Source organism: Phoxinus phoxinus (genome assembly GCF_949152265.1).
Source record: "Phoxinus phoxinus genome assembly, chromosome: 18".
Taxonomy (NCBI): domain Eukaryota; kingdom Metazoa; phylum Chordata; class Actinopteri; order Cypriniformes; family Leuciscidae; genus Phoxinus; species Phoxinus phoxinus.
Window position 1 is genome coordinate 11142496 of NC_136893.1, and position 26155 is coordinate 11168650.

General features: G+C 37.5%; 2 protein-coding genes across 5 annotated transcripts; one reads left to right on the plus strand and one right to left on the minus strand.

Moving 5' to 3' along the window:
• Positions 1-939: 939 nt before the first annotated feature.
• c1ql4a (complement component 1, q subcomponent-like 4) lies at positions 940-14436 on the plus strand. Of its 3 annotated transcripts, none has more exons than XM_079588360.1 (3): positions 940-1481; positions 2720-3387; positions 12945-13910. In XM_079588360.1, exons 2-3 carry the CDS (start codon positions 2854-2856, stop codon positions 13122-13124), a joined length of 714 nt encoding a protein of 237 aa, XP_079444486.1. In that variant the 5' UTR covers positions 940-1481; positions 2720-2853; the 3' UTR covers positions 13125-13910. The 3 variants fall into 3 exon arrangements, with proteins under 3 accessions (XP_079444486.1, XP_079444485.1, XP_079444487.1); XM_079588359.1 differs by having other exon boundaries at positions 970-1481; positions 1931-3387; positions 12945-14436; XM_079588361.1 differs by having other exon boundaries at positions 976-1481; positions 2688-3387.
• Positions 14437-17222: 2786 nt separating this feature from the next.
• Positions 17223-23399, minus strand: LOC306985752 (myosin light polypeptide 6). Of its 2 annotated transcripts, XM_079588363.1 has the most exons (7): positions 22822-22940; positions 22299-22326; positions 20223-20366; positions 19258-19431; positions 19019-19096; positions 18722-18764; positions 17223-17771 (listed from the first exon to the last, which is right to left on the minus strand). In XM_079588363.1, exons 1-6 carry the CDS (start codon positions 22822-22824, stop codon positions 18736-18738), a joined length of 456 nt encoding a protein of 151 aa, XP_079444489.1. In that variant the 5' UTR covers positions 22825-22940; the 3' UTR covers positions 17223-17771; positions 18722-18735. The 2 variants fall into 2 exon arrangements, with proteins under 2 accessions (XP_079444489.1, XP_079444488.1); XM_079588362.1 differs by lacking the exon at positions 18722-18764 and having other exon boundaries at positions 22822-23399.
• Between the last annotated feature and the right edge of the window lie 2756 nt (positions 23400-26155).

Here is a 26155-nt window from a genome sequence, read left to right on the forward strand (position 1 = left end):
TTTTTATTCACTTACAGGTTAGAACGTTGAGCTTTGTACGTTTTCTGTAGCTTGGCCAAAATCTCATGTCATAAAAGATGACGTGCTATGCACAACCTATGTATATATATGTGTGTGTGTGTTTCTTGAGTAAAGAAAATGCTGTATACAAACGACCAGTTTTATATTTACCCTTGCATTGCAAATAAGCAAAGATTCCAAAATGAGTGCGGCACTTCATCGACTGATCTTCCAATTTTTCTTACACCCCCTACAACGTCCACCATTAAACTTTGAATACGCCTGACAGGGAGCAAGATGGGATGAGTTACACTGAAATCTCAATGGATCTGCTACTAGACCCAGTATTTACACTGGTAGCATTAGCCTTCAAACTGACTGCAGAGGATGCAATGCAAAATCTGCATAAATGCGATCATTTGGCCTATTTTATAAGTCAGTTTAAATCAATTGAAATTTTAAAAAAGGCATCAACTGACCTATTCGAACTATATCTGTAGAAATTATATTCCATTGCTAGATAGATAGATAGATAGATAGATAGATAGATAGATAGATAGATAGATAGATAGATAGATAGATAGATAGATAGATAGATAGATAGATAGATAGATAGATAGAAGAGAGAGAGGGAGAGCACAATGGTCTCAGTGTCCTTCACTAATGAGCTCTGAAAGCTAGAGAAACTGAGCCACACACACAATGACCTCGAGAAGTCACAGTGCTCCATTCTTAACCCAAACAGATAGAGATGCTTTTTTCTAAGCCATCCACAAGAGTTTTTTGTAAAAAAAAAGAAAGAAAGAAGAAGCTTATTTTTAAAACCCAAATAGGCTGCTGACGTGATAAACGATTAACATTTACAACAATTTCCCGCATTTAATTATGATTAATTTGGAAAAACACAAACTCAAAACCATGTGCCCTCCCGAACCAGACAGCGTATTTGTGCGTCGCACGCGCGCTCTAGGCAGCTCTCAGAGTCTGTGGCGTTGAGACTGAGCCAGTGAGAGGGGCGAGGATGAGATGAGATGGGATGGAGGGAGGGAGGAGTCGACCGGATGGAAGAATGAGGGGGCAGTGTGAGTGTGTTTGTGTGTGTGTGTCGAGTGTAAAAATCTCACAGGTGTCGGAGTCAGAAGTCCAGCGCTGTACGTTGCTGTATTATTATATCCTTGGACAAAACGAACGGCAAAAGCGGAAGTTTCACTCACGCGCGAAGTCATTACCAGTTCGCGGAATAAATGAGGTCAGAAGTGATAGTGACAACTTAATGAAGTCATCTTACACTATTTGACTGGTTTAAGCATTTAAAATCGATATTTCTGCGATTCACTCTGTTGTTGGAGTAAAGAGAGGTGTCTTCATTTGCACATGAATTACATTCGGCTTTAATTTGCTCCGGAATTCGTCAAATTTAAGGACAGACATCAGAGGAAGATTTTTAATCCTAAAGATCTCCCATTAACACCGAAGTCAGGGTAAGTGTCTCTTTAATACCTTTTAGTGTACTAAAAGTTGTACTTACAATTGTGTCTTACTTTCACAGGTGTTATTTTGCGTGCTTCACTTACTAGAACAATTAGCCTATAGTTTTTTTTAATGATATTAATTAATTTATAATTTATTCATGTGTTGTTTTTTTGTGCATATTTCTCCTGTTTAGGCCAAACATTTTGAAACAATAACGTATTGCCAGTTGGCTATTCAGGGGTCATTTTGATATAAAATTATAAAATATAATGACAGATTATGCATTTTGGATAGTGTAAATAAAATAATGCAAGACAACTTTCAGCATGTTCAATTTAGGATTATATATATATATATATATATATATATATATATATATATATATAGGCTAATGTGATATTAAATATAGCCATAACATATTTTCTTTATTGTCTTTTCATGTTTTCTCCTCCTCCAGTTCTATTTCTGTGGAATTTTCCCAGTCCCGCCAGAGCAACTACAGGGGTCTTCCATATGTTCCTAAAAAAATAAATAATAATCATTTTCAGAAGGATCAATACATTGTGGCTCATCGGGTTTGGTGCAGGGCGTTGGACAATTTTCATTGAGCAGGAGCATTTTAGTGCATCAGGTTATTTTAAAACGTGGAAGATTGGATGACAGATTATTTTGGCACATCTATCAGGTCTTTGGTTGGACTTAATTAGAATTTAGTTGCACAAGCAGCTACCTTTGTGATTTCATTTAGCCCTTTTACGAACTGAATTTCGCAATTACTCAATTGCACTTGGACAGGAACTTGTACTGGATAACCCCAAAACAGGTTGTTGCAGTTCACTTATGCAAAAGAGAAACCTCAAAGAGTTTTCTGTGTATTGGATAATTAACTGTAGATCTAATGTTAACAAGCAAGGGGATGAATGTAAAGATGTGTATTGTTATTAGCCACGAAATTACAACACTTTAAAAATACTGTATTGCGTTGTATTGCGAGTGTCCCCATATATTAGCTGGCAAAGAGCCACCTTGTTTTCCTGTAATCATATTTTATTATTTGCCGTGCCACACCTTTCTCCTTTCGGTCTCCACTCTGTCCTACCTCTTGTCCCATTGCACCCTCTCATTTCTGTATGCTTCATTCTCTTCTTGGTCTTCTTGTCTCATCCATAAATTCATCTGCTATCCTTCTCCCCATTGGCCTCATTCCTCTATAGATATCTGTGGTGTGGCTGTTTTTCTTTGTTAGTGAGTTTTTCTCAAACTCCACTGTTCACGCTGGCGGGCACCATTCCATCTAAAGGAGAGGAGGACTTCCTAACGCTTGCTGCCTCCCGGCTCAGCCGCCGCAAGCGTGTCATAGGAGCGGCCGTGGGTGTGGCCATGGTTCTGATTCTCCTGGTTACCATTCCTTTACTGGTCCACAACACTAAAGGAGGAGGAGCCGGCAGCGCGGGAAGTCATTATGAAATGCTAGGAAGTTGTCGGATGGTTTGTGACCCCTACACCACTCCTCATGGCCAGGAGCTAACGGCTGTATCACCCGCACCTCCTGATTTTCCAAACCGGAGAGGGAAATCTGGCTATCGGGGACCTCCGGGGATCCCGGGACCGCCTGGTCCACCTGGAGAACCTGGAAAGCCAGGTCCACAAGGGCCCCCGGGTCCTGGGCCTGGCGGTTACGTGCCGTCGTTCTACAGTCCTAAGATTGCATTTTACGCAGGCCTGCGCAAGCAACATGAAGGCACTGATGTGCTGAAATTTGATGATGTGGTGACCAATGTTGGCAACTACTATGAGCCCAGCACTGGAAAGTTCACATGCCCTCTGCCTGGTATCTACTTCTTCACTTACCATGTCCTGATGAGAGGAGGAGATGGGACCAGTATGTGGGCAGACCTCAAGAAGAACGGACAGGTAAGAATTTATCCCTATTTATAAAAATTGTTTGTGGTGGAAATTAAATCTTCAGCTCAATTGCTTTGAAATATAGTGCACCCAAAAATTATAAATACTTTAATTATCTACTCACCTTCATGTCCTTCCAAACCTGCTTGACTTTCCTTCCTCTGCAAACACAGTGTATTTTGAATAATTTTTTAACTGTTTTTGTCCATACAATGGAAGTCAGTGGGGTCCAAAAGCAGCACTGAACAAAACTGACGGTCATTGTAAAGACAAAAAAAAAAAACTGAGGTGTTTTTCAAAACATCTTCTTTGTCAAGACAAACATGGATGGTTTGGAACAACACGAGGATGTGTGAAGGATGACACAATTTAAAAAAAAAGAAATTGGTGATTAATTCCTTACTATCTTTTTACTAAAACTATCTTTTTCCTTTATTATGGACATTATGTGTGCAGTCAAATGTAGAAAGTAGTTTCTCTTAGTCTCAGTTCATCATATTGGGCTTCACCACTAAGGTCATCTTCATCTAGAAGAGTCAGAATAGTTAGATTATGAGCTTTTTCCTATTAAAATTCCTATTATACAATTGATTACCATCCCACTAAACAACACGGGCGCAAATTGGATGTAGTTGTTCTGTTTCTGTTGACAAAGAAAAGGCTACTAAAAGGGAAAACAGTGACATAAAAATGTGTGTGTCCAGACAATCTCAGCTGCATTTACATATGTTTTGACAATTTAATAACTAAAATAAACATCATATATTCACATTTCACTCATCACCTAAAAATGTGTCATACGACTCAGCATGCCAGAGCTGTCGCGGTGTGGTCTAGTGCCAGTTTGCACATCAGATAAATAATGAATGCATGAAAATTTGACAGTTTCCACACTCAGTCATTCATTCCCTAGACATTAATTAAAAACTGAAGGCAGGAAATGAGCAGGACAAGAAAAGGTTTATTCTGTAGTGGTTTTAAGTGATTGTATGACCTTTGTGGATCAAGACCCACTCTTGCAGCTTTTCATTTGACAGGCAATGGTAACATATTCTTTTATGAACAGTTTTACCCAAGCACACTATAAAATGGTTATTTGTATTACACTGTGCAATGAAAGCCAAATGTTTTGTTGTAATGTTGTAAAAAAACAACAAACAACGTCTGGCTTAATACAGTGGACCCCCTGTAAAAGTGATTAGAGTGATAGTAGATTAAATTGGTCTGACCTGTACAGTTTTGTATTGTCATGCAAGTCTGCTTCCTCTGTTAAATCATTCATAACTCTTAGATTGAATCCCCTGCACGCCGTACGTGCCTCCCTTCTATTGCATGTTCATTGATTGCTCATTAATTATCTTTTCAGTCCACTCAATTACGTCCATTTCGAGCACATCAGGTGGCCCTGCTTCACTCCTCTGTAGGGCCTGAAATGTAATAGAGAAATGTGTGGGTTAACTGCTCACTACACCAAATAAACTGCAGATGGAATCATCAGATACTTCCCCAAGCACCTGAAATACAGTCAACAGTCTATTTGCGACACAAATCACGATTGTTGTAGCCTATCAGATTTTAAAGAGCTCATACGATGAGGATTTGCGCAGCCACCTAATGGAAAGTACACAGCATGTAAAAGTGAATAGGATGCTAGATATTTTGACAGATGCTGAGAGACTGGAATTCTCTGAAGTGTCATCTGAAAGCAGACAATGGCCCGTCGGGATTAGGAGGTTTATGTTAATTTGTAAAAGGTTACTTTTGAATGCTGACAAAATGATGTTCAAACAGCCATGTCTATTGAATATTATTGGCCAGTTTCCCCAAACAACAGAGTTCAATTAAAAGGTTTTGAAGTGGAGAATCACCATTGTGTTATTTTACTCCAAACTAGATGTAGGCTACTCTATACAAACATATAAGGTTGCTTATTCAACTAAAGGTACTTCAACCAGAGGCAAATTTTGATTAAAACGCTTTTCTTTTTGTTATAGCCTATGAATGAAGTAGAGCTGCACGATTAACCGTTATAAGATCACAATTTAAATTCAAAATTCCACTCAAAATTCAGCTGTCTATAACCCTTTGACAAATGAGATCACACTGATGAACAAATCAAATCTGCGTTCACGCTGCTGCTGACCCAGAGAGTTGTTTGTGTGTATAAACACATACACACAACCGTTGTCTTTTCAACATCATTGTACATCATGGTGACTGTCATAATGAGTGACTCAATGAATCACTTTAACAGATTTGTTCAAAATGGCTGGTTCATTCAGAAACAAAACAAGTATTGAGTTTTGAGTTCTTGAGAATTGAGTTTGAAAGTTAATTCATTCAAATGAATAAATATTTGCAGGCCTATTTAAAAGCTTTTGCATACAAAGTTACATCATTAATGTTTCAATGGTCTGGCATACTATCTCAAAAATGGTGTAAACTTTTAATTTATAGGCTATTTTTTGCATATTTGCATATATTGATTCACATACACTTCTTGTTTATTACGTTTTGTTTGTTGTGTTTTTTAAATAGACTCAAGCTAATAAAATGTTGTCAGAACCAGCAGTAAATTACATGTTATTTTGTTGAGTATAGCCAAATGTTCAGGTTTTGCAAATCAGAAATCACAATTTTTTAAAAGCAACAATGAAAAAAAAGAAGCTTTGATTAAATTCCATTATGTATGGATTTTATTACTTTACTCTCTGCCCAGATCCAGATGTTTTTAATGTTAAAAATACAAAAATACATCCTAAAATTATGTAAAAAAAATTTAACTTGAAATTAAACTTGAAATAGTCATAAATTATTTTATATTGGACATTCTTAGTAAACGAATGAAACTAGTGAGAAAATGTTTTGTCAAAAAAAAACAAAGTAGCATTAAAAGTGACTATAGTTGAGGAAACACTCACAAATATGTACTTTTACAGAAGAAACTGTAAAGGAACAAAACCAAAATAATAAGCAGTGAAAAATATCATTGTATTTATCCTTCATCTTGAAAATAAGTTTTGACACAGTCATCTCGCATCTTCATTGTGGAGGCCATGTTCAATATGGCACCCCAGTGGGCGGCCCACAAGCTCAAGTGCACAAGTGAATTGTGAGACAGACTGAGAGAAGGACGCAAGGGTAGCCATGACAGTTAAGAGTATGGCAGAATCACCCAGGCTGGTTGACAGAAAGATCAGGGGAGGAAAGGAAGATAGATGACTTAATACAAAGCTGCAGAGACAGTGGGCAGAAAGACGAGACTTCTGGGAGGCTTATACGCACGGACCAAAATGAATACAGAGCTATAGACAGATGGAGAAGTGCCAAACATGTCATGGCTTGACAGGTTAACAAGGTGTCTTGAAGAGGAAAAGACCAGATCCTGACATAAGCATTTGTTTGCTAATAATGACTGTCTGTGAATGTTCGGGTGCTAATTAAGAGAAAAAAAGTATCTCAGGTATGCTCTGGAGAGTGGCATGCATGTTGCCGTTGCAGGCCCGCGTGACCATCTGGCTGATCATTGTCTGTGTGGTGGTTTTGACAGCAAGTGAAAGCTGGTCTCTTGATACCGGCTGGTGCAGTTGTGATGGTCTTCTCATTGTCGGACTGCCTGCACTTTTATAACTGCCTGAAATGGAAATGATGTGGGTGGATAATCATGGAAAAGTCACAGGTCAGCTGGATTTTTTCCACGCCATTATGTTAATCCAAGCTGAAGTTTTAGTGGTTGTTTATTCTAAAATATGTGATAAAGTATTTTTTTTTATGTGCCATTAATTAAACAGTCACCCATATTTCAATTTGTCTTTTAGTGTAGGATCAGTAAAAATTGTGTTTATTTCTATTTGAATAGTATTCACACTCTTTTAAGGGCACCTGTGCATCACAGTAGATGAAGATGGAGTTTTGAGGAATGTTACAATATTTCACTTGTTCGGTAACAGATGGAAAGGATTAGTGATGTGATCGTAATAGTGCCCTCTTCAATATTTAATGAGGTCATGATCATTTTTCTTGTAATTCATTTGGTATATTGCCCACTGAAGGAGATTCACGTTGAAATTTCCTCACTGTGCATTAAGTCACTGTATCACAGCACCTGCTACAACCGAAGGGAATTCATTCGAGGGAAAAAAAATTTGACCTGTCAGATCCCACCCTCAAAAGTCCCGGGGTCGTTAGGGTCAAAAACTGCACATCATTTAATAATAACTTCTAATTATTATGCTGCATAAGTCTGCTTTCTGATGGAATGCCTGCATAAAGGCCTATAAACATATGGAGAGATTTGTTAAAAGGATGTGATGCTGCTAGCGTTATTGGTGGCGCTTTTATTGTGCTTGTTGAATAATGGGTTGTTTGCCTTAATGCTAATGTGAGTCAAAATATGCCACCAGGGTCGTATGTCATCTCTGATTTAGTATACATGTCTTCTTCCTCATCATTAACATGCTGTTAATCTTTTAATTTATAGTCCCGCAGCTTCGATGTACATTCCCCAAACCTTAGACTGAACCTCTGTTCAAAGTGGACTAATCTGCACTCCGTCCTTTTTGTTGCTTAATCGTTCCACCATTCTTTTTTCCCCTTTTTCACCTGTCACACGCTCTTTTAATAGACCTCCGAAAGGTCGAACTCTTTCACACGCTAGTGTTAAAAATGCCATCGCCTGTCTGTTAATGACCAGTACTTGCTCTAATAAATGTCTCCCGGTGCAGTGACATGTACATAGTCCGGGAGAAATATAATGAGTGTCTTTGGTAGTCTGTAATTGTAGTAATCCCTAATTGCACGGCGTCTAATTGCCAAATAGTTTTAAGGGAAATCTTTTTAACTGATGCAAAATTTGTAGTACTGCATATGTGACATACTCATTAAATCCCACCTTGGGTCACATGTTAAAGCGAAATGTACAAATCATTTATTTACAAATCTGAGCTGCTTTCTTGCAAAACACAGAAGATATTTTATTTTTGTTCATACCATCAATGGGGTCCAATTTAGTTTTGAACCCCAGCGTTCTTCAAAAATATCTATGATAACACTTTCCAATACGTTTCCATTCATTAACAGGTCATTAGTTCAATATTCTAAAACATTTATTATACTTATTTAATGTTCATTTATTAACATTAAAAGTTGTAGATGTTAATATTATTTAATGGATCTGAGCTAACGTGAACTAACAACACTAACACAATTATGAATAAATACTGTAACTAAATGTATTGCTAATTTTTATTAAATGTTAGTTAATGCATTAACTAATGGGACCTTAACTAAAGTGTTAACATATCTTCTGTTATACTGGTTTGGAATGAGGTGAGGATGAGTAAATGATGACAGATTTTACATGTTAGGGGAACTAACCCTTTAATTGACTATATTCATAGTGATTGAACCCATGGTCACAGAGCTTGTAACGGATGTTATAGTGTGCACTTGGACCATTAGTATGCAATGCCACACTCGTACAGTACGCCAATTAAGCAAACCTCTCGGAAGAAGCGAAACAAATTTTATTCTCCCTTTGAGGCAAAACAGACCTATTCAATAAATGTTCACATTTTTTTTGTTGCTTTAGTCTTTTCCCTCCCCTCCCATGTGCTCGGTCCCTTAGGTAAGTTTAAGAGCTAGTTTTCCATTGTCTCCGCTCTAAGAGGTCTGTATATCACCGAGAATGAATCCTGTCAGTTTTATTACCGCTGGAGCACGGCACCACTGATAAAAAAAACAAGACTTCATATACCCTTGCATCTCGCTGCTCTCACAAAATAGCCTTGCTTGATCAGACTGTTATCCCCCTCCTGTTTTCTCCTTCAACCCTTCTTTCTGCTAGCGCTCGCCTCTGCCTATGTATAAAATGCGGCCGCAAAAGTGCCCCCCTTCATCCTTCCCCTCCCTGTAATGAAAAGGCCTGGCAGAACAAGCCCCCAGCAGGCCCGAGGGTCCCCGCTCGCAGCCGGCGCTGAGATCAAGTCAGCGTGGCGTTTCACAAGTAGTCGGCTCCCATGTCAATATCCATCTCCAGTGCAGTCAACGGTAATCCTAAAATGCCTCTCTCCCTCTCCCTCCAAGACAGGCTTTCATATCACTTATATTTGATAAATGCCGGGAAGCATCTAACAAGCGCACTTTGCGGGAGATGTCTAAACCCCGGGTGCTCGGATACGGTGCAACTGATCCCAAAAATACAAGATGTGAATCAATGGAAGCGCAGACATGTCTTAAATGGTCTTCGCCGGATGTCTGATAATTAAAGTGACCGCTTGCGTTGTCGTATTGAACATGGGGGTATGCCGGAGGGAGAGACTGCCCCTTTGCCCACTTCGCTAAAATAATGAGGAGAATGACATACGCTCTGCGTCAATAGGGAGAGGAGGCCAGGTCGTCACTGTCAGATGTGGAATGATGCACATGCCAAATCGACCACCTCAATATTATTGCCTTTTTTGATCTCGATGAGATTTTTATAAGTCATTGTGTCATTGCAGTGAAGATAATTCAGATTTGATATATGTTTGGTTATCTGTGAAGAAAACATCATTCTGATTTTTATTCAGTAACACGTACTATTTACAGCATTCAATATATAGGTTATTGACTACTGACTAGCCCAATGTGCAGATGATCTGTGGCTGCTAGATCTGGATGTGAAAGATTGTGTAGCTGTTTCAGGAGTCAGTTTTTATGTGAGATACAGTGGAAAAAGGGACTTGTAACCCAACATAACTGTTATATTCAGACTTCAGGGACAAGCTAAACGGCTTCTCACATCGCACCTCAACACAACCAATATCTTCCGGGGAAATAATTCAGATTTTTACACACGTATCTAAACATTGTCATATTAAAGTTTGTCATGACCGATATATCTTTTTAATGATATTCACACTTTTTTTTAACTTGCTTTTGGATGTTTAGTACAGATTGGTAACAATTTACAATAAGGTTTCATTTAAACATTATAGTTAACATGAACTAATAATGAACTGCACTTCTACAGCATTTACTAATCTTTGTTAATTTCCACATTTACTAATACATTACACTTTACAATACGTTTTTATTTGTTAACATTAGTAAATGCACTGTGAACTAACATGAACAAACAATGAACAGCTGTAGGCCTATTTGTATTAACTAACGTTAACAAAGATGAACAAATACAGTAACAAATGTATTGCTTGGTTAGTTCATGTTAGTTCATACAATGACTAATGTTAACAAGTAAAAACGTATTGTAAAGTGTTACCGATCTATATTATCTACAGATAATTGGCACCATGTGTTGACACCCAACAACAGTACTTAGAGGTTGGGTAATTTATGTTTTTTTTATTATATATAATTACTATTAAAAAAAGAAAATATATTTGTGACCATTTATTAAGAAAAAGTTATTTTTTTGTATTGTTAATATCTAACAATCATTATTTAATATACTTAATTATAATAAACACTACAATAATTATTATTAAAACATAACCATTATGAATATTTTTACTATAATTCATTGAATATTCATTATTATCATTAAATATTCATAGTGAATGGTATGCTTTTTATTGTTGTAAGGCAAAATAAAACAATTAAAAATCAGTTCTGCCTATCAATTATTGAACACTTAACATAACTGTTGTAAATGCAATATTGGTTGATACTTGGAAGGGTATTTTTCAAATTACAAATGACAAATATCTGTCACTGCTATGCAAAATCAATTTAAAGCTGATGTATTTGTCCAACAGTGCTGCATTGTAAACCTCCCTAACATCATTATACAGATTGGTATTCAATAACGCATCTAAATGGCGGTAGTCTCCACTCAGGACGTTGTGCGGATGTTGACAGTATCTTGATGGTAATAAAGTGGGGTTATTAGATTATGGATATGGGAGGGAGTTTATCTTTGTCTGGGGTCAGTGTGTTTTATGTGGCCTGCGGTTGTGGGTGTTTCTCAAGGGAATAACACGGCCAATAAAACAAGAGACATTTGAGTGAGTGATGGCATGTTGTATGAGGATGTTTACTGACACCGTGCATATCTTTGTCATTTTTCTTTTCCTATATAGACTCGCTCCGTATGTTTAGGAAACCTGACAAAGATTGAGTGGCTATAACACGGCTGAGCAAAATGCCTGACAATCACTGTCTGTCACCTGACACCTGTCTGCGCATCTTTTCCATTTAGAATACTTGAGCATAGATCAGATGGTAAAAAACGGCGATAAAGTATAAAAAAAGACAGAAATGTCTAAGTCACGTTGCAAGGGTGCGAAATTCTTTTTTATTAAAATGCGTGGCTTTTTTTAATTGCATCTGCAGGAATGTGCGTCTTTCTGACCACATGACTAATCTCAATTTAAAATGTTAACAAACAAGTTTCAGATCCACTGCTGGGAGTCAATACGGCTGATCTCTCAAGCAGAATTTAAATGAGTCCATGTCTCCAGTAAACAGTCTCATCACGGTTTGTGTGATACGTGCGCTTGCGATTAAAATCAACAGGTCAATGCGAGGAAAGGGATGTGGTACAGTTTTAGCATCAACTATAGATATAGCTAAATGATCCTACAGTAAATATGTAGGAGAGAGTATGACTGAGGCGGAGGTCCGCAGGTTATCTGCAGCTCCATCCATTTAACCCGACCAGCCCTTGTCAGAGTATCATTTAATAATCACTCCATTCCATTGCCATAGAGATGATAAAACAAGGCCTCTTTCATGTCAAGAGAGCATCTTTATGTAGAGATATCTGTCTAGTGCAGTATTTTTTTCATCTTTTTAAGTCTTATGTACCTCCACAGCCTCATCTGCACCGCTTCATCCACATTTACCAGAAATGTGTTTTAAATCACATTATACAGCGTTTCGTTAATATAATTCATATTAATTATGTAGTTTAATATAATAATTGTTCATAATATGTACAAAACTCGCACATATTAAAAATGTTTTTCTTTCCCTACAAAGGAAATCAACTCAGCATTTTTTTCTATAGAATTTTTATTTTAAAAATTATACAGTAGGTTTAACGAATCTAAATCTTTCCACGCTTAGCATTTATATTAAAAATACATTTCTTATTTTTTCATATAAGATAAAAAATTCAGTCTGTGCTTATTTATAATACATTTCACTATCTGAATTTGTTACATGTATCAAAAACACTGTTTTACCGTGTTAATTTGAACAGTAATTCAATGCTCAGATCTCACTTGTTGAATATGTGTTTTTGTTTTTAAGTTTTCTTTTTTGTCTGAAGCATAATGGGGTAGTTGATATATTTGTGACATATTGAATTGCAGTGGAAGGTCCCAATCCCACCTGTTTAAAATAATTTTCTTCAAATGTCAAACTTCATGTTGATGTGCTTTAGTCATGTTTTTTGGTTTGGTCCAATGAATCACTAAATTATTATAGATACTTTTAGTGGTTCATCTACATCTCAGTATCATTCAAGTATACTGTAATTTTGGGAACATAATCTGTAAAATGTTGCGATCTGCTCCGTGTCCTTCCTCTAACCGTGGCTTCATTTGTCCCGCGCGTGACAGGTGAGGGCCAGCGCTATCGCCCAGGATGCTGATCAGAATTATGACTACGCCTCCAACAGTGTGATCCTGCATTTAGACGTGGGAGATGAGGTCTGTGTGCAGCTGGACGGAGGGAAAGTCCACGGAGGAAACACCAACAAATACAGCACGTTCTCTGGCTTCCTCATCTATGCTGACTGACCTGCTCAACACACTCAGATATACTGTGTGCAAACACACACACACACACACACTCATACAGTTATCTTCACACACTGAACAGGCTTGAAAGAAATGGACATGGTTTATACTGAGTCAAAGGGCTTCACAGATGATGGCAACCAATTCCTTTCATAAAGCAGATTTACAACATGCTGCTTGTATGTGTGTAAATTATAACTTACATTATACACTACTCCCAAACGTAAATTAAAACGCATAAATATATGTCTATATCTATACTTGACAGTGACACACTCATATTTTAATGTGTGTACTTGTTGGTGTACTTGTCTCCATTTTGTGTGTCAATCAAAACCTTGAGATTCAAACTCTCTATAGTCGATATGCTTTATGTTGAGAGCTGCATTTACACATGGCTAGACTTGAAGCAAAATCAGTGCGTAGATGTACTTTTCAGTCACATTACAGGCACGTATATATGCGTACACACACAGAGCAGGGCTAGTGATTAATCGAAGTCCTCTTGTTCAATTCATTTGACTTAAAGTGAGTGTTTTGGCTGTCTGTGTGGAATCGGAAATATGGCTCATAACAGTATGGATTTTCACTCACTCTATAGAATACGGCCCAGACCAGAACATTAATATATTGATTTAGACATTTGACTCTTCAATAGTCAAATTTAAACCAATACAATGTGCGAGTATAATATGTTTTAATCACGTGAATAAATATGATTATTTCATACATTTTAAAGGGGAGGATGTTGTACTCGTCTGTGTAAGTCTAATAAAATATATAACTAAATATTCCACTCTTGACAATGAATTATTATTTTATATCTTATCAGCATTATGTTATAGAATTATATAGAGATAATATATTTATTGAGTGAGTACTATAAAAAGTCTATAAGTTTTTGAATATATTTAAAATGTAACTACTGCATTGCATTAAAGAGGTCAATACACTTTCACAGTGATCACTAAGTTTGTATGTATTGTTTTATAATATGTTTTATAGAAGTATAAATCAAGCTTATATCTATATATTTTTGGTGATATCATGCCCAATAAGGTTGCTATATTATGAGAAATGAGGCCAAAAGTTTGAAATGTTTGAACGATAATTCTGACAATAATGTGTTCTCAAACATTTTAAATGCAACTCAATTTTGTTGGAATTATAGTAGATCTATAGCTTGTATTGAATAATAGTTGTTGATACAAGTCAAGCCATGTGCAAATACACTGATACAAATATACAGATAAAATGTCAAAACGTCAAAAACATTCCCTATTCACAAACAATTCTATAATAAATCATATACAAATATCTCTGCCTCGTTTTTATGTAACATTTGCGCAACCGACTATTATTTAAAAAACGTGCAACATGTTTAGTGAATACTAAGATAATGTTATATACAAATATGGCAAACATATTTCTGTCGTGCAAAATAGTTCTCAACTATAAACATATGGAGAAAAAAAGTCTGAAGCATAGACATGTTTACCAGAGTCTTTTGGAAGAAAAAAGAAAAACAAGCTAAACAAGAACAACGACATTGGACCGATGCTTGGACTGGGCATGTCAGGGCTAAACCGAGGGGAGAAACCTTTAATTAAAAGGGAGAGGTAATGACATTCCGGCCTTAAGGCTTTGGTGAATCTGTAGCCTGTGGGAATATGTGTGGGATCTCAGCGTGTCCGTGGCCAGCCTCCTCGCGCTCTCCTGCCAGATTCCAGTTGAAAGTTAATTGGACGGGGAGAGGTCTGAGGCGGCCTGTGCTGAGGCCCATTAGTGATTCCCCTGTCGAATGCAGAGCCACGAGGATCACAGACTCACAAATAGGCAGATTAAAATAATCAATACACTTCACTTGCCTCCAACACATTCGCACAAGTGCGCGTAGAAACAGACCTGCATGCACATCCACACACAAATCCGCGCAAAATGAATTCAGTAATTAGTGGAGGACCTATTCACCACTGGTGTGTGATACTTGGCTCTCTGGCTCTCACTCCGAGAGTGTATGTGCTGTCTAATGAGGGGGGAATAGTTCTGACTGGTGCCGAGCCGAGAGAAAGAAAAGGTCAGGGAGCTGTTGATGGGCTCGTCTTGGCACACAATGCATCATGGGGGTATTTCAGCACACCCAAACAAACCCTCAGATTACAATCACATCGTATGATGTTCTTTTACCTATAAAATAATATATTTCTTTTTTAAATAGAGGTTTATGAAAAGATATAAATATATGTATAGCAGTGGTATAGACTTTTGCAAGGCCTGTATAAACATACACGCATACATACACACACTCACCGGCCACTTTATTTGGTACACCTTGCTAGTACCGGGTTGGACCCCCTCTTGCCTTCAGAACTGCCTTCATTTGTGGCATAGATTTAACAAGTTGCTGGAGTTTTTGGTCCATATTGGCTGCGGATTCATGAATCTTCTGTTCCACCTCATCCCTAAAGTGCTCTATCGGATTGAGATCTGGAGACTGTGAAGGCCATTGAGTGTAGTGAACTCACTGTCATGTTCAAGAAAACCAGTTTGAGATGATTTGAGCTTTATGACATGCCGCGTTATCCTGCTGAAAAAAAACATCAGAAGATGAGTACACTGTGGTCATAAAGGGATGGACATGGTCAGCGACAATACTCGGGTAGCCTGTGGCATTTAAACAATGCTCAGTTGGTGCGAAGTGGCCCAAAGTGTGCAAATAAAATATCCCCACACTATCACACCAGAGCTGGATAAATCCATTTGTTCAGGTTTATGCTGAATGTTGCAGCTAAAATCTAGACTCATCAGACTAGACAAGGTTTTTCCAATGTCCTATTGTCTAATTTTGATGAGCCTGTGCGAATATAGCCTCAGTTTCCTGTTCTTGGCTGACAGGAGTGTTACCTGGTGTGTTCTTCTGCTGCTGTAGCCAATCTGCTTCAAGGTTCGACGTGTTGTGTGTAGAGATGCTCTTCTGCAGACCTCGGTAGTAAAGAGTGTTATTTAAGTTATTGTTGCCTTCCTATCAGTTCAAACTAGTCTAGCCATTCTCCTCTGACCTCTGGCATCACATATATGTATATGTATTAAGCTGAGGTGTTATAAACATTTCACAATAGTGTATCTTAATGACCATATATTTATTTGTATAATGACAAGTATACAATATATATATTCCATTTTACTATATCGTAAGATTTAATTGATTCCTGGGATGACAAAACTGAATTTTTAGCATCATTACTCCAGTCTTAAGTCACATGATCCTTCAGAAATCATTCTAATATACTGATTTGCTGCTCAAGAAACATATCTTAACTTATTAACATGGTTAAAAACAGTTGTGCTGCTTACGGTTTGTGGAAACTGATACATTTCAAGATTATTTGAAGTTCTAAATAACATTTCTTGTAGATTTTTTTTGTAACAATGCTAGTCACTTTTGATCAATTTATTGTGGATAAAAGTATTAATTTCTTTAAAAAAAAGAAAAAAGACTGACCCTAAAGGCATTTATTATAGATGGAAAGTTGAATGGAGATTTAAAAAAAGAAAAATATGTCATATTGTTATATTAGGTTGTCACATCCATTGTTGATCTTCAGCTAATTTTATTTATAAAAAAACCCACTATAAAATACTTTGACACTGCTCCCTAGTTTTACAGCATGAGCATGAAAAAAAGAAAGAAAAAAGCAGGTTTCTAAAACACACTATGCCTGTCTGCCTAAGATCTGCCCTTATATAAGCAATTGAGACAAATTAGTCTCAATAAACATCTTTGTGCCAACAATGTTTACCTTTAATTTAAGTTGCTGACCTGAAACCAAATAGTGATCATTTGAATTGCATTAATCTAACAGCAAAAAAGTTCACCAATTTGCTCTAATTTCACTTCAGACAGCATGTTTTTAGCAATTAACCACAATCGATTAAAGGAACTGGGGGAGATTTCTTGAGCTCTCAACAAGTGTAAGAACACTGCCATCTATCTGCAAACAGGAGAGAGGCAAGCTCAGTACACTTTTCCCTAAATTTAAAACTACAATGACTTGTGGCACTTTAATTCATATAAAAGGACTCAGGAAAAATCAAAAGTAGTTTCAGTTTAAAATGTACTTTATTGGACAGCGAAAACATTCCAAGTTTATTAAAACAAAAAAATGTTATTGCATTTTCAATTCATAATTTCTCACTTTGAAAAAGTTAACTTCTCATTCTGAAAAGGCCAAAAATAAGTCTGGCCAGACACGACATTTCAACTATAGCACTGTCCAGCAAAGATGCCTGAGGATACACTGGAAATTGCATACACACTGCTTATGTGCTGCAGCAAGAGGTTTTATTGCAGACCGTGTCAGCACACAAGAGACCTTTTTCATATCGTTATATGGTTTGAATACCACAGGACAGGAGGTGTATCTCTTGGGGAGTCAAATGGGAACTTAAAGAAGATAAAGGCACTTCTAATAAAAATACCCAAATGAGTGCAAACACAAGAGAGGGACTAAAGCTATTAAGCAAATGAAAGTGACGGAATGAATAGGAAGAAAAACAAAATACATAAGAAATTATAACATAGAAAATAAGACAAACAAATGGGTTGTGGTCTTTATCTTCAACCGCTCATGACCATGCGGACGAGTTCTGTGGAGAAAAAGAAGAAATAAACAGTTAGTGTCCATTTGCAGCAAAAAGGGGATCGACCCCAACTACAGCATACGGAAAAAAAAAAACGCCGTTCTAAATTCTCTCAACTTCAGTCCAAAGTTATTTTTAAAGAACCAAGCCAAATGCCCTCTACACATCCTCATCGACCCTTCAAAACTGCACTTGGCCAGCCATGTTTGCTGTAGTTTGAAGCCGCTCCCCAGAACTCGTTCTTAAGTGGTGAGAAACAGGGTGAGCAAGATCATGGCTAGCTCCTACTCAACCACAGTTTAAAGACTTAAGGTCTAGGATTCAAGAAAATGTTAAAGAAGCTCCTTCTGGTTTTCCTCTACAGGGCAAGAGTGGAAACAGTCTTATAGCACAGCTACAGTAATGAGAGATCGTAGTAGAGTTGAACTATGAATCAGCCTCCATCAGGAAAAGGGAGAGAAAGATCAGCAAAAACAGCCAAACCACTGCAACTTGATTGGTTAGTTCATAATAAAAAAGCAACTGCACTGCTTGGTGAGCACAGGGAGGGTTGTGTGCTGATATTTCAAATCCAAAAGTTAATTAAATTGCACCCTTATATGCAGCATCCCTTGACCTGCGCTCGAGTCTGAAGCAGCGCAGTGGCTCTTTCGCCTCTTTCGAGCAGTCACAGGGACGGCCACATGCTGAGAGCATGCTGCAGCCAGAGGCCAGAGAAAAGGCTGCTGCAGAGATAGGGAAGAGTCCAACCATATGTCAAAACCTTTAGACTACATCCAACCAGGCTCCCTAGCTCTAGACGTCACATGATGCACAGCTACCCTGTGAAGGACTATATTAGCATAACGATAAGGTGTAGACTATGCAAACATGCACGTCTGAGAGCGTTAAAGAAAAAGCCTGGATGGATTGTTGCGTCACGTGTTATAAATGTTGAGGGCAGGAGGTAGACGTACACCCGAGACATCTCTCAGCCAGACATGATGTGGCGAACGAAGGCTGTGGAAGATCGATTACAGTTACGGCATGCGGTCACCACCAGATTCTCACTAAAAGAACTTGCATATAGCTTGTAAACAAGTTCTCATTGTAGTACATCAAAATAATAGTGTGATACAATTCCCAGCACACTGCTGTATTTTAGATTAAAATGTACAGTAATTACCTTTAAGATCTATTGACACAAACATAGGTTTGAACAGTGAATGCTCTCTTTGTGAACCTACATACATAGACAAAACTCAAATGTATACCTTCGTAATTGATGCAACCGTTTGCATCTTCGTGTCCGGCTAGAAGCGTTTCTACCTCCTCTTCGGTCATCTTCTCTCCTTTAAAAATAAACCCAAATAGGCATTTTAGAACACTATATACACCGATACACCATATTTGAAATGTTCAACTCAACCATGTCTGCGTTCTGTATTTTCATTCAGTGTCCTAGATGTGGAGGACTGGACTATAAATATCTCGGGAGACCAGGCCGGCTTACCCAGTGTGGTGAGAACATGACGGAGCTCAGCGCCCATGACTGTGCCGTTGCCTTCCTTGTCAAATACTCTAAGCCCCTCCACAAAGTCCTCAAACGTGCCCTGGTCTTTGTTCTTAGCGATGGCCTGGAGCATGGGCAGGAACTGTTCGAAGTCCAGCAGTTTATGGTTCATTTCTGAAGAACAAAGAAGCCTTTAATCAGACAAGACAGCATTTATTTCCGTATTATGCAGGAAGCAAGAACTACTATAATTACCATAGTTGATCGAAGTATTGCTACTTGTGTGAAAGTTTTGGGCCAGCTGACAGAGCAGACACTTGCCCCATTAGGCCAGTGCTTTGTCACTACATTTCATGTTTTTATGCATTTAAACATAGTAGATGAGGCTACTATTATTTGTCATATTTACTTGTAATATAAAAAAGCAGCTATTTTTTATATGAAAACCAAAGAAATGTAATGCATTAAAAAAAAAACTTTTGGCAAAGAAAACTTACACACAAAAAAAATCTAAAATATGTGCTGCTAAAATTAAAATTTCCTTTTTTTTTGATGTGGGATCAGTAAAATTATTGGCAGGGCAAGTACAAATCTGAACATCCAGCCCAAAAGTTAAAAACGACTGGTTGACCCATGTATTATCTTATCCTGTAAATCCAGATATTGACAAAATAAGAGATAAAACTGAGGCAATGATTATACAGGTCAGCCATTACCTATAGGCCTGGTTTCACAGACAGGGTCTAGATTAACCCAGGAGAAGGCTTTAGTTAAATTATGATATTTAAGTAGCTTTTATAAATATGCATTAGAAAAAAAACATTACTGGTGTGATAAACAATTGCACTGACATATTTTAAAATATCAGTGCAAGTTGCTTTCAGTTAAGACAACTTGCATACATTTTAGTCTGGGACTAGGCTTAAGCATTGTCTGTGAAACCAGGTAATGGTGTCTGATCCTACCTTCTGCCTTTGGGTTGCCCAGGACCTTGAGCACCTCAGCATTGACGGGATTCTGGCCCAGCGCACGCATCACATCCCCACACTGACTGTAGGTGATCTTTCCATCTCCCGTCCGGTCAAACAAGAGGAAGGCTTCTTTGAATTCTGCAGAGATCATTGAAGAATTTATTGAAGCAAAAAGCTGGACAAATGGGCAGAGAACAGGGAAAGAGAAGGACAAGATGCATGCATGATAAAAGAGAAGCTGAAATGAACAGGGAAGACAAAGAAGGATGGTTGACTGTATTCTGCATTTAAAAAAGACGACAAGATATATTATGCCTGGGATCAGCACAAAGAGAAATACTGCACTGGCCATCAATATTAATGCCATTCCAGGCTATTCTAAATGACCATAGAAATCTTATCCATCCACCTTAAGTCTTTATAAACTGCCTTACTCATAGACATTTAGATCACGTTAAAAGCTTGTGAAATATTTAAACACATCATCTAGCTATTTAAGCAGTATCAGTGTAGCTTTATGTAATGCCATGTCAGAATCTGTGGCTATCATGGCAAAAACTGAATTACAAAAACAAGAGTTACAGCTAAAAATACAGCAATTAATATTATACATGATTTTTACTATTAACATGAAAAAAATTCTAAAAACTTTTCTGGTAAAATCTTACTAAATAAGTAACTAACTACACTATTATCCTGTAGTACGCGCTCTAAAAATACTTGATTCTGATTAGTCAATCAGCATTCAAACACGTAATATAATCATTTTGATTAAACAAAACGTTATTATATTTTAATAAATTGAAGTAACATGGAAGGTAATCTGTATTGTGTCAGGCTCAGAATATCACCCTGATATTCAATCTGACCAAGAATATGAAAGTATTGAAAAACTGATATATTTTATATTTATATATACACATACATAAACTCTTTATAAAAAGATATTTAATGCATTAAAGTTGAATTAATTTAATTGCTTATACATTGTTATTGATTATTAATATTTAAATAAACCATTAAAATGGAATTAAGAAAAAAAATACATAAATGGGGGGTGGGGGGAGAGAGAGAGATAAAATGGATCTCAATTAAAATGCTAAAAGCTAAAGAGTTTTTGATTTTAACATATTTATCTTAAAACAAACTTAGAATATTCCATTATGGAGTGCTTAATGTGCATGGTTACAAATTAACTATTCTTTTTGACTCCAAGCCAGAGTTCACCAAAAGAACTGAATGTTATCCGTTAGGACAAGCCCTTCCAAAAAAAAGTTCTCCCATCTCAGTAATGCTTTTCCTGCTCCCTGGAATGTGGCTGTTCCCTTGCATGCCTTAAATTGCGCCTTTAACCATATATGGTAAGAGAGGAAAACTGGAGAGTGAGCAGTATTATGTCAACCTCTTTTGCTTAAACAAACAAGAGCAAAGATTAACCTACATGGCCATTGACCAAAAAAGCTCATGCCATTAGTAGTAACACAGATTAGAACTAAAATGTTCACGTTTCAAAGTTGATTTAGTTGTTTTACACGGCAATGCTTCACAGTCTTTTGTTAGCAAACTTTCAGCACTTCCTGATTGAGACACACCCTCTGCAGATATGACCGGCCATGCTACAGAGGAAACACAGGCCTACACTTCAAAAACGCAGTTCTACTGTCTAAACAAACATTTTCATTCTTACAGTTCATGTATGTTAATTATTGAATGAAGTTCAAATGGAGGCAGGTGAGGTGCTTTCAGACACACAAACAGCAGCTTGTTGCCTTTAACACAATGCAAACTAAATGACATCAGAACAGAAAAGTTTTCGATGCACTCACTCACCGTGTATTTGCTCCAAGTTAAACTCAATCTGGAGGTGACATACAACAGTGGCAAAGGAAAACAATACAAAAGGTAAGGAAAGAAAGTAGGAGGAATGCAAGGGCAGAGTAATAGATGAGCAGAATAACATGGATGGGATGATGAAAGCAGGCTGTCTAGGAAGAAAGGCGGGGGGGAATAATACACATGTAGATCACTTTGAGACAAAGTAACATGCATCTGGACTAGAGACAAACTCACCAAGAATCTGGTCCTCGCTGAATTCAGACTGTTTGAGACAGAGCGACATTCAATGAATATGAAATGATGCACAATAGCAATGCTGTGAATCAAATGGGATTTCTGATAATAACATAATCTGGGTCCATAAAATCCGTCTAGTAATACAGTTCAGTTCGGATGAAAAAGTTAGACAAGTTTTCTATCCCTGGCTAAAACTGACCAGCTAATATTGTCCGCTAACGCACAACCGTGGTAACGTTACCGAGTGACGGTTTAACTAAAACACAATCCTTTAATAAATGTAATTTATCTTACACAGTCTTGGATTTCTGTAAAGGATATTCATGAACAATCTACAGAGTTTTGGTCACTTTCACGCGTACTAAATAGCATAAAACTTAGCTTAGCTAGCATGAAGGCTAACGACAGACTCTTTGGCACTATCTTTGAATACAGTTTTAAACCCCTACATTTAGATATGTTCACATAGAAAAGTTCTACTCAATCCTGTTTTAAATTAAATGTTCATAAAAATGCGTACCATATTTGCAGTGGCTTGTTTTCCGGGTGTGCGTATCGCGGCGGGAGTGTGAAATGACTAGCGCTGCTGCGTTATGAAGTCTAGGTAGGCAGGCGATGTCCGACTCGTGAACGAATCGTTCTTTGGAGTCGGATCTTTTTAATGATTAGCTGAACCGGTTCACAAAACCTGTTCACTAATACGAATGACCTGAATGAACTAATGGTTCGCGATTTGGAATGAAGAATAGGCCCAAGCGGTTGGGGTCAGCAACTGAACAGAGACCGTGTTTTTCGTATGTTAATATGTCAGACTCGTAATGGTCCTTATTGTAAAAGCATTTGGAGAGTACCGACCTATGGGACGAAAGCCGACAGGTAAGACTTAATGCTGTATAATAAATGTTGTAAGGGCGTTAGTTGAACTTGAATCATGGCTGCAACAAACTGAACCGGGACGCATACAATTACAATAAAGATTAATTATTCATAAAAAAATAATAGTATTAACAGTAAAAAGTAAAATGGCTTTCCATTTTTTGTTAACAGTCCACAACTTGTCAGGAACCGCGTGATACGTCATGACGTAAAAGAATCACTGAATCAGTTTTTAAACCGGTTCTTTTTAACGAACTGAATTAACCGATTCGCGAGAATGAGTCGGACTTCCCTCTTTACTACAGGGTGGAGAATGCTCGTTACACAAAATGACAACTGCACAAAGACACTCCCAGCGCAAATCATTATTGACTGCACACAATTGGCAAAGCGTGTTTATCTTCATTGCTGATGATTTGTATATTTGTGTGAAGCCATGCGATTAAGCTTTTGTTTATAAGATTCAGTTGTGTATTTCAATGCTGCATGCCTGCATTCCTAAGCACATGGAGGTGTTGCTTGTCTTTATATAAGGATATCTGTGAATCATTTGGCATACAAAGAAAATGTATAATGATAAGTCATCAAACCCATTGTTCTAATGCTTTGCTTCAATGTCTGACTGAATATATTGCTCTGTTAATTCCAACCTAGATTTGAGAATCAGGTAGGCTATATTATAATGAAGAAAATAAATGATCTAATAGCCTACATTTAAGTAAATTGTGACAGTAATGCTGCTCAGGGACCCTAGTGTGGACCAGCTACATCAGTGCCCCATTTCTCAATCCTGATATAGCTCTAAAATTCTCTTAAGGTTTGGGGGCTGGGTTGACACAGTTTTCCATGTGCTATCCTGAGATAATCAGAAGCTGCATAAAAAGAGATTACATTAATATTTTATTCACAACCAACATCAAATTCAGATCTGATACTTGTGTTGCATTGTGGCCGCAGTATATGTTGCCATACAGAACATTGAAATTAATAAATCCTTAAACCCACATCAAATTATTCATATGAATATGAAGGTTTTTGGTCTGTCATTTTGCACCACATTCCATTTCTGTTAGATTTACCTGTGCTATTTTAGTGATGCATATTAGAGCTGTTGCCATAGTAATGATGAATAAGCAGGAGAAAGTTCACATTTGAAACACTTTGTTGCAGGACCATCACTTACCTCTAATGTGCTGGGGTCGAAGGGGGATTCAGAGGGGCGCAGCATCCGCGGTTTCAGCTCAGGAGCTGGTTTCGGGGGTGAGGGTGTTGTGGAAGGGCAAGGAAATGGTGGTCCATGTCTTGGTAAGGTTCCCCCAGATGGCGATTTTTTAATTGATGGTTCTCGTTTTGGTGCCATCGCTAGACCTTGATATGTGTCCTTCCTCCCTGTCCACTGCTTTTGAAAGCTCAAGGAAAAATCTGTCAGATGAATTGCTCGTGTGTCCTCTGATAGTAGAAAATGAGAAAAGATATAAGCGGAGAAGCAGGTAGGCAGCAGGAATAATCTAGGAGGAATTCATGCAGTGGATGTGCATGCAGTGAGAGTGGAAGAGAGCGTGCGTAGGAGTGCTGTCTCACTGAGTCTGTTTCACTCTCCCTGCTTGTATTTATATGTAGGTCAGAACCGTGTACATATGTGGGTGTTCGGGTGCTTGTGTCAACGATAGACAGCAGTATCAGTATAAAATAATCTTATTTTACATTTGCATCAAGACCTGTGTTTGTGTGTGTGTGTGTGTGTGTGTGTGTGTGTGTGTGTGTGTGTGTGTGTGTGTGTGTGTGTGTGTGTGTGTGTGTGTGTGTGAGCTAGCTCTGTTAGCTGGGTTATTTATAGGTATTTTCTATTTTAATTCTCGTCCTTTCATCTCTGGGAAATATTTCTCACACTCTGTGTCTTGGTAAGTATTGCATTCTTCCTCGATGTTTCCTTGTGATGATTCTGTCAAGCATTATTATTATTATTTAATATCCCCCCAATGAGATCTCTTGGTTTTGCTCAAGTAAAAACAGGAGGATTTTAGTCTTTCAGTCTAATATCTTCAATAAAGCTAATCTTAATGACATTATACAAATACATTCCAGAGATTTGTGTGTTGGACCCTTTTGGGATGAATTACAATGTTATAGGGTGTTTGAATCATGAATTCACAATGAAAAGGCAATAATTCCTTTTCTATGTAAAGTGTTTTTAACCAATCAGCACAAGTATAGGGCGTGACAGCACAAAGGCAAAGTGGTTCTTGACTATGACCACTAGATGTCAGTATTGCCCAAAATAAAACCTTAATATATAATGAATGCCACTAGTAGGCTAAGTAAACTATTATGTAAGTTTCTTATTTCCTACATACGTGAAGAAGAAAAACGAACTTATGAATGATTTTTAATTTATCAAAAATATTTGATAAATTAAGACTTTGGTTCAATATATGTCAACGTTGAATTATTCAAACAGAATTAGACCTATTGATTAAACGATATAGGCCCTACATAAAGTATAATTTAAAAAATCCCAATAGCTACATTATAGTAGGCTACACATTATTATGTAAACGAATTTCTTAAATGGAACTTAAAATATTTGTTTACGGACAACACAACTCTTCTAACGTCAAAATACGTTCATACTACAGATTAAATTCTCTTGATATCTATTTTTTACAGAGGCTGTCGAATAATCGATGGTCTCTCCGCCCTTTAATAGATTTTACGTACAATCCATCGCGCGCTCAATGGGCCTTGAAATCACCGTTTATGCGTCTCGAGCGTCAGAACAATAGTGACACAGGACCCCCACCGCGCGACCAACGGCACACTGAATTAATTCATTAATGCACATTTTGCTTATTACAAATGGTCGTCAGGTCAGACCTGTTTAATTCGAACCAAAACGTGAACATAGTCAATGTCTAAAAAATATATTTGTAACCAATAGTGATTGAACTGACCTCACGTGCTTGCTCAGTGAAGACGCA